Source organism: Eucalyptus grandis, chromosome 7 (assembly GCF_016545825.1).
Source record: "Eucalyptus grandis isolate ANBG69807.140 chromosome 7, ASM1654582v1, whole genome shotgun sequence".
Lineage (NCBI taxonomy): Eukaryota > Viridiplantae > Streptophyta > Magnoliopsida > Myrtales > Myrtaceae > Eucalyptus > Eucalyptus grandis.
The window spans coordinates 7,654,362-7,664,241 of NC_052618.1; the positions used below are offsets into that span (position 1 = coordinate 7,654,362).

Consider the following 9,880-nt stretch of genomic DNA (forward strand, 5'->3'; position numbering starts at 1 on the left):
TTACCAAATGCGATTCTCGTCCCAAATTGATTCTAGGAACAAAAAATCAGAATTAATCACTGTTAGTGTTGCCAAACAGGGCCTAACATGCCACATTTCACAAAGCAAATTAATGCAACTCTTTGCTCTCTTCTCTGTTAATCTCGTCTTGAATTTCTAACAGAGAGGCCGTTACTTATGATGAAGCTGGGATTTATTATTAGAACTATTTATTAATAGGTCACTTTTTCATTAATTTGTGCTTTTTTAAGTAAGCACACCGTGCAAAACCACTTCATCCGGATTTTGCCGTCATAACTGCATATTCCGCAATCGTGATCAAATCCAATCTCTATTAAATCCGGGTAATAAATCCGAGCGTACGGCAGCACCTGTAGAAAACGTAAAGGAGCAGCAGACGCACTCCTCTGCAAGCAAGCAAGCAAGCAAACCTTCTCGGCGATGGAGGTCGCGATGTCGAGGACGAAGGAGGCGTCGCGCCTCTGGTTCGCCGGATTCGCCGACGCCTGCTGCCTCCACCGCGTCGTCGCCCTCTGCCTCAGGTACCTTCGCTTCGTTGCTGCTTCTCGATCGGTGTTTTTTTTTTTTGTGGTTTTGGTTTGTTGAATTCGCGGTTCGGTGTAGGTCGAAGAAGCTGTCGATCAGGACGGGGCAGTGCTTTCTCCTCAACGGCTTCATCTTCCTCGGCAGGTGACGGTCTCTCTGCTGGTTGATTTCGCGGTTTCGAGTTTTTCTTTTTTTTTCTTTTTTTTTTTCTCGCGGCTTTCGTTTGCGGTCGGTGTGTGTGTTGGGGACGGCGGAGATTGGAGGCTGTGGTAGCTTGAAGAAGCGCTGCTTTTTAGTTCATCGGTCGGGAAGATCCTTACTGTTTGATGAAGTTTTCTTGGGGGAGTTCTTTGATTGTCCGTTGTTCTGAATGTGGTCGCGGAATTATGATGCGGAATGAGGTGGATTTCGTTACCTGTGGCATTGATGATGGTGATGTTCGATCGAGCTCTTTTTTAGGTATTATGATCCTTTTTGCGAATTGTGGTGAGGTCGGTGCTGTTGCGCAAGTGGTGAAGTTTCTTTGGGTTTGCGTAAAACTTGTGCTTTTGAGGGAAAAGGGGAAAATTTCAGAGAAATTCGAGATAGTGGGACCACTTGAAGTACCCACTGGTACTCAATGTTAATGAAGAGGGAGGTACTCCTTATCCTGGAGCGCTACGTTCCTGTCTATCTAAGTCAATTGCCACGTGAGAAGTGCTATAAATTTGGAAGAAAATCGCTCAAGATACTCTATGAGGTTATTGGCAGGTTGGATGGTTACATCATGGTTCGGAGCATCTAAAAGTTTACCCATTGAATCTTGTGAAGAAAAAGGAAGAGTAAGATTGTAGGAAGACTAATCATGGGTGGTTTGGAAACTCTTAATACACATAATGAACATAGTGAGTTCTTAATGGGCAGAATTTCAGGCTAACATTTATTGAAAAGACTAATGCTTTTACCATCAGTTAATTTTCTTAGCGGTTGCTGTTTCTTTTAAAAGCTCAAATTTGGAGCATGAGGTAGACTTGAGCTAGAAAAGTGAAGGTAGAGTTATGAAGTGGATGACTAAGACTGTTAAACAACATTTATTTAGCTGGAAGAGCTGAAAATCTAGCATCCTCTTTATTTAGGAAACATATGCTAAGCATTTATTGTTATATGTTGCAGAAACTAGTTGGCTCAAGTTGTGAAGTGTTATCTTATCATTTTCATTGCATTCGGTTGTAGATATTCTCTTGATAGTTATAATCACTTGAATCTCTAGATTGATGTATACCAATAACAGTTGTAAGCTGTAACACTTGATATTTTCAATAGATTTTGTTTCTAACTCTTTTATCGGTGCTCTTCCACATTGTTCTTCAAAATTTCACACGCTATACATGTGAAGAAAATAATCTCGATTTTTTTGCAGCATTGTTCTCTTAAAATCGCTTGTCATTCCTACACTTGAGTGGATATTGCCTGAGAACTGCTCTCAGATTACTTCTCAAGATTCTTGTCCATTTTCTCGTGTTTTAAGGCTCTACTCCTTCCTACGTTCAGCACTTGTACAACTATTTTATGTAAGTATGCTCATGACATCTGTCCTTTTTTACTTATGAAAAAGTGAACACATCTGCTGTTTTATGGCCTTGTGTTGGCAGGGCGTGAGCACTATCCAAAGCTGTAGTTTCTTTTTGTGGAAAAAATGGGACGCTTGTTATGCTTTTTTTATTCAGACTATATGACAGTACTTTTGAATGATATTCTTGCTTATCCTAACTAAGGGATCTTTACTATTAGATTGGTGCTTTTATTCAGTGATTTCCTCAGATCCTCTGATGCTAGACAAATTATGTATGCACTTAAATACAATTCACATTACTATCTGAACAAACTCAGTGAACAATACCATGAGGACACACGATTTTACCTACAGATGCTAGTTCGTTGTGACTATCTGGGTTGACTTTTTTAAACATGCTGTTCTCTGGCTATCGTGGACAATGCCCCTATGCAAGTGGCTTGGGTCCATGCCTAAGTAGCTTTCAAAATTATGGTGGAATTTAATTAGTGCATGTGTGCACAAACTTTACCATGGGGAAGAAAGGTCTGATAAATAAAAGATCATATGCTGTAAGTTGTATCTAGACCAACAGCATAAAATGGCAATTTGTCCTCAACAATGCAGTTGGGGCTTTCCAGATGCACAGTAGCACTCACCATTTCTCTTCTTTTAGTGATCAAGAAATGGAAGAGGCAATTGAGATAACTTTGCTTCTGTACAAGTTCCTAGGCGATCAAGCATATAGTTCCTTCAATGCTGAACCCCCCACTACCCAATAGAACGCAGGAGTACAAGAGCTGTATTCCTAGATTAGCACTCAAAGTTAATCTCATTTTAGATGTTTGAATATTGATTGATTTTGGACAAGGAAAGGAAATAATTTTTACCTGGATGTTGTTTTTGCAGGTTTTCTGGTTCTACCCGTTGTACATATTTAGCATCATTTTGAGCACCATGTGGTACTTTCACTGAAATTTCAATCTACACAAGTCAGTTTTATGTCTGTTTACTCTGAGAATCTTGTTTGTTTGATTTATGTGAATTTTCCATGAAGCAAGGATATCGATGAGCATTGCATTACGAAATAAAGTCTTGTAAGCATGTGCATATGCCCTATCTGGTAAATTAAATGCAGGAGTCAACATGCTATACTGTTGTCGATGGGAACAAGGGGAAAGAAAAAATTACTAAAATGATTTGTGGGTAAACTAGACCTAGCATATTTGCTTTGGTAACTGAAGTCTTAATATTGAAATGTAGCAAAAGCACATGTCTTCTGTCTAGTTGATGCTAGAAAAGGAAGGAACGTGGAACTTTTCACACATAGAAAGGTTAAAGACACTCAATGGAATTCTAGGTGTTTGATTGACCTTGCTGTCATAGGGATAAAATTGGTCCAGGGGAAGAAGGTGCTCCCAATGGATACGTCGTAACCATCTTTTAATGAGGTGGTCATTGTTAAATTTTATAGATTGTCTACTTTTATTGCTTGCATTGCAAGCCATGATAAACATGTGTCTCGGATTTTAGTTTATCTGGTTGTAACTTGGTTTTGCCTTCTGGTTAGTTTGCACTGAGTTGAGAGCGCGGTTTCTAGATCTACCATTTCACTCTTACTGTACTGTCTACACTTCTAGATTCTTTAGGACACAGAATCTGTTATTGAGTACTCATGATATAGGTCGTGCATGAAATCTAAGGTTTTGGTGGAAGATGTGAATGCAGGTACAATGACATAGCTAAACATGGATTTGCTGCAATGGAAGAGCAACCCTCAAACCAAAATGAGGCTGTGGCCTTGGAAAGTACGACTGAAAAGGAAAACCTTGTTGATCTTGGAGGGTATAAAACTAAACACGATTGACAATTCTTATATTTGGCTACAGAAGTTGGCTTTTCGTATTAGTGTATCTGAAGCTAAAGTGGTTTCAATTTCCTTAGGGTGATGATCGGAATTGGAGAGCAGGTGTATTCAATACTGCTCCTGACCTTCTTCTTCCTAGAGGTGAAATAAAGTATAGATTTAATCTTGATAAGATAAACCATAGGTTTAAAAGAATTTTAATTGGACCTTGAACTATCCTAGTGATAAAATACCTTCAACAAGTCAAATAGATTAAAAGTCTTTGCTATTTGCTCAAGTATAGTAGAAATTGACGAGGTTCCTGATCCTGTGATGTGTATGCCTCACAAATATAGCAGCCCCACTGGTACCCACCATTGTGGTTCTCATGCAATGTTAGTAAAATGATTTACCAAGGATGAACAATGACTGCAATAAAGGCCAAGAGTTGTTGATTTATTATGGAATTACCATAATGAAATCAGTCCTGTAGATGCAATTGAGGGAGAGACTGATATCCCAATCTTTTACTTGTTCCCTGCCTTATAAGATGAAATGTTTTAGCCATATGACTCTATATACTGCAACTGTGATTCTGAAATAAGTCTTTTGAATGCTAGACCTTATATATTCTATTAATTTAAGCAGTTTTATGGTGATCTATGTTTCTGCTGCTTTGTTGCCTTAACAACCACATACTCCTTTTTAATATCTTTTTATATAACATTTGTATGCCTGACAAGCTGAGAAGTAATTGCTGTACTTTGCAGGTTTATGCTCTAGGTTTTGTTCCCTATATTGGAAAGACACTTAGTTTTTTCCTGCTCTCCTGGCTGTATGCTTATTACTGTTTTGAGTATGTAATCTTCTCAGTGTATTTTTTTCAGGTTACACATTCTGCTTGTCTTTTTTCCTTCTTCTTATGTGGAACTTTTTAGGTACAAATGGAACTTTACTGAAGTTAGTCTGGACAAGAGACTGGACTTCTTTCAATCCAACTGGGCATTCTTTGCTGGTTTTGGTAATGCTCTTTCTGATCATGATACTTAATGTGATCCATTGCAGCCTTAGTGCATGTGTGTACTGGGTAGGAAGTGATCCATAGATTTGGGTTCAGCTAAATCCGCAATTATTGGTGTAACACTTACCCTTATTGACCATGATTTATGTGGAATCCACAAATCAAAGAGTGTCTGTAGTGGTTTTTTATCCTTTCTTTCTCCTGCAATTGATGTGCTAGTTTGTGTATTTTATGGCATAAACACACTTGGGGGTTAGAAAGATCTGCTATTCCTCACAAATGCATTGTTGATCTGCTATAGCAGACTTTTCAAGTCATCATGGCATGCTTGTCTCTTGTTCTAAATCAATGTGCAGGTTATAATGGTATCTCTCAGCATGTCATGTTGGAAAATGGTCTATGATTTTCTCTGGAACTCATATAATTCTTTTTTCTTCCAGAGATCTCATCATATTTAGTGTTATTATGTTGGAATTTTATGTGGAGATTCAATGTTATAATTCTAAGAGAATGTTGAAATGAGATTTACTTTTGGGGCATAATCCAATTCTGATTGTAGCTAGTGAGCAACTTCCTTGCTGGTTGTGGGCATGTTTGAAATAAGGTTTTCTTGGTGGCAAGTCAATCTACTTATTCAATAAATTTTCTTAAATTCCTTGCAGGTAACCCCTGTGTTCTGGCTAGTTTCTTTTTCTCTCCTCTAGTGGGCTATGGTGTTATGGCTATACTTTTTCCATTGGTATGTCTTTGCCTTTACCACTATTACTTTAATGTGCAATAAGTGATGGAAGTGTTTGCAATGCAATTAGTGATGGAAGTGCTTGCAATAGCTAAAGCTCCTTCTGTTTTCTGGTTAATACAATGTTTAGTCAATCTTCAGCCATTGTCTTGAGCACTTGTGATGTAATTCCATTTTTAGTGTGAAATGATATACTAACACCTAATTTCCAACCCTTGGTCATGTCTCTTCCCTTAGTTAGCAAATTTTTGCCCCTAAATACATGCTTATCATCCACTTTGGCTTTCTGCTGCTAATCTTCAAAATTGTTCTTTATCTGAATCATGCTTAACTCAGGTCTAGCTGCCTTAGATCAGTCTTAACTATAAAATTTCCTAAATGGTAATAACTGCTATGATCAATGTCATAGATGCTGAATTGGACTCCAAGTTCGAAGCTTTGTTTCATTAACATGGTGGAAACATGATGAACATTTAAATAAAGTCAAAACCAAAAAACACCAGATATGCAAGAAGCTAGCAAACACTTATGTTTTCCTGGGCAAGCAACCTGTTGATGCTGCAAGAGGGGGCTTCCAGCTCGTTAAGGAAAGTAGATATGCTGGTGTTATGTCATTAAATTGATTGCACAGAGGAGTGGTGGGATGTTCTTGTTAGACAGCCCATTTAGTGTAGAGTATGTACTTGCACATTTAATTGGTCTATTGTCTTCAGAAGAAATTGCCTATACAGCAGACAGCACATAGTTCTTCATCTTTTCCTTTATTTAACCATGCTTACTTCTTCCCTCTGCTAAATGTTCAAATTGGTTTGATTCATGTGCATTCTCTGTACTGATAAACGTGTCTTTCAGTTTGTGCTGACAGCTACTAGCTCAAGGGCTGAGCAAGCTATATTTTTAAAGGAAGAAAAGAGAAAGATGCTGGATTAGGAAGGCTTCCACTATTTTATGCAGCTGATACATTTTCGTAAGATGCCTCTATGTCTATTCATTTTTCTTAGATAAGCGGCACCTTCTTCTTCTTTTTTTTTTTTTTTGGGGGGGTTGTGAGTGTGAATATTGATTTTAGTAGCAAAATAGGATATCCAGAGTTGGATGAATGTTACCTTCACTTATTGAAAGCCTTGCAACTATGAACATAACCAGCAATTCTTGGCTTTTCAATTGACAATCTTTTTTGACCAAAAGAAAAATTGATAATCTTTTGATTGAAACTTAAGTCTCCACCTAGGTTGTGTATCATTTCATCTCTAAGGAAGTTTATGGTTGATCTTGTGAGACACATTAAGGAAGTTTTATTATTTTCTACTGTAGTTTCATGAGATTATAGAGATAGTAGTACTAGAATTCTCTTGGTGCTTAGAGAATAGTATGGTGGCTTGACAAAGTAGCTTATGGTGCTTCAAATGCTGACCACACAACAGCAGTGACCAAGCGTTATCCCACCAATCTGGAATGGGGTACATGGATCCTTTTACATCCTTTTCACTCTGTTTCATGCTAATTTGTCGATTAAGATCCAAATATTCAAGAACTTTATGTCAAGTCTACTTCCATATGGTCCATAATCTCTCCTCATCCCTTTCAAATCTACATCACTATGATAGAACTGCATCTGAACACTGTTCTTCTTCGTTTTGAAAACCCACCTCAAGAGGACTCTTGTTATCTTTTTTGAAGTTGAGGCCAGACAAATTTCTCCTTGCATATGCCTTATTCTCAATTTTATGCTTTTCAGTCTTTTGTGCCCCCGCTGTAATCTAAATAGTCACATTTGCTACCTATCTTGTGCACATGGTAATATTTTCAATAATATTTCATGTGGAAAAGCATTCTTGGCCTTGCATGCATAATTTAGGATAGTATGATACAAAATTGTTTAAATATAGTAAGATCCACCTTTTTTATTTTTATTTTTGGTGAAACGTTTTGTAGAATAAGGATAACGAGTCGATATGAATACTATCTAGTCCTTGACAGGAGTTGGTGATTTTTGCCAATACCTTGATATATCAATCTACGTCCTGTACACCAGTCTAAATCTTGGTGATGCTACTATTCATGTTTCGCTCTAATTCTGTAGGATGTGGGTCTTGCATCTTCTTAATTTGGAATCTTGGGAGCAAGTGCAAGAGAAGAAGATGCACTAGAAAGGTTTGATCGCTGCTGACATAAATTGTAGCCCGCAAGGTACTTGCTAATTACACATAAGTCCACTCCGCTCGTGTACTAGTGATTCATTAAGAAAATTATCTGGTCATGATGGTTCTCACGGTGTTGTCATAGCTTTATTTTGATTCAGCCGACCGAGCGCGACCATGATTAAGAAAATTAACATGTGTGCTTTTGTACTGTAGGTCAAGGTATGGATGATCATCTGATGCTAAAGAGTTTGTACATATTTGTTACAAGATCCTCCTGGAGCATAACATTTCCACGAAAGTCATATTTGTTAATGAACTGGGTGGTCTACAACAGCGCTGTTGCGTTCATCCTCGATGCTATTAACAAATACGTTTATGTAAAGCACTCAACTGTAAATTCTTGCTGATATGTGAAATTCCCCAGTGAAGGACGACATGTTGTTCGTCCTTTGAATTGCACAACGTATCTTTGTTAAGTTGCATTGGACTGTACAGCTTTTCTAATTTGGTCCTGATTTCATAATACTATTTACTGTAAGGATCCTCAGTATTTGTTGGTGTAGAAGGCGGTTCCTCTTGTATTTGTAGCTGGAGAGAAATTGTTTACCAATTGATCTCGAACTTAGGGAGGCTAGCATGGCAGCAACTCCATCATACATATGAAATACAGAAGTGATGCAACCAACCTCTGGAGAGTAATTCAAGTGTGTTCAATGCAAATTTCTGATGTAGATTGTCCGTGACTGGTAAAGTAGTTTGTAACTAGTGGTAGTAAGACGGGGAGGTCATGCGACGTTAATACCACTGCCGGGACTTATCGCAATCATTCCTGATGTTTCGCATAACCCGCATGTAACTGTAGCTCAATAAAGAAAACCCCAAGACTAAAAATTTCGTACATCTCAGTCCCTAAGACAAACGAAGCCCCTCTTTCTCTCTGGCTCTCTCCTTGCGAAAGTGCTAGTGTCGTGTGCTCTCGATGGATTTTGTCGACGGTACAGAATAAGATGAGCAGAGGGATGCCCTTGTTCGCGCAGTTCACAGCTCAAGGCGGCGTCGAGCTCTTCAATGGCGAGGTGCGACACCATTGTTAGGCTCTCGTTAGAGAATGACAATGATGAAGACATGAGAGAGAGAGAGAGAGAGATGGGCGTGAAATCAAGCTGAGACGATGGCAGTGGCTTCGTGTGATGCTGGTGCGGGTCTGGAGGGGGGCCCGGCAGCAGCGTCGGCTTTGGGGGGTCGTTGTTGGTGGAGGATGGCTGCCGAAAGGGTGTGGGAGATGGAAGTGTAGTTTATTTTTATTTTTGGGGTCGAAAAGCAATAAAAGTCAGACGACAAAATACGAGCTTCAGAACAAAGCATTTCCAGAAGACAAGTTAACTGGAAACGTCTTGTGCGGTGCGCTTTGGTGACCCAATCCGCAATACAATTACTCTCTTTGACAATGGGTTAACTTCAGATTGCCGAATGACTTTGCATGGGCCTGGGCTTCAGTGACAAGTGCATAGGCTTCCCAACTCACTCTATCTGTTCCCTCGTTCATCATCTTCGCTAGAGTTCGGTCAGTTTCTAACTCAATCCGCAGCTCACTTCTTGCTTGAAAGTACTTGAGGGTTTCAAGCACAGCAGCCACCTTCGCCTGAATCGCCGACGAAACTCTTACCGATGGAGCAAACCCATCTAGTAAGACAGCACAGAAGGAAGTGTGGTTGGGTCAGTTAGAAATGCAACTTTTTGGTTGATATTAGTGAGAGTGTCCATTGGATGACCAAAAATGCACTCGAAGGCTACTGGGTGTCCGCGCAGCAGCGTTAATGCTGCGGCCCAGGAGGGCACAGGCCGATTGTTGAGCCACTAATATCTTAGTAAGTTTTGACCAAAAAAAAAAATAATAATAAAAAAATCTTAGTAAGTTACCGACTAGAATTTGGATTTACCCAATCTCTAATTAATCAGTAACTTATCAAACTTTCATTTCATTTTCATCATTGAGGACAAAAATTTACTAGTATTGTTTATTTAAAGATACACAAAGTATCTTGCCAATTTG

General features: G+C 38.9%; 1 protein-coding gene across 1 annotated transcript; it reads left to right on the plus strand.

The window, feature by feature from the left end:
* The first annotated feature begins 305 nt into the window (after window positions 1–305).
* LOC104452590 (protein EI24 homolog) lies at window positions 306–8,408 on the plus strand. Its single transcript, XM_010067043.3, is given in 13 exon segments — window positions 306–542; window positions 625–690; window positions 1,946–2,096; window positions 2,987–3,039; window positions 3,806–3,922; window positions 4,022–4,085; window positions 4,694–4,779; window positions 4,862–4,944; window positions 5,607–5,683; window positions 6,536–6,575; window positions 6,578–6,650; window positions 7,767–7,873; window positions 8,041–8,408. Coding segments are annotated over 12 exon segments (978 nt in total). The 5' UTR covers window positions 306–441; the 3' UTR covers window positions 7,834–7,873; window positions 8,041–8,408.
* Window positions 8,409–9,880: the final 1,472 nt, after the last annotated feature.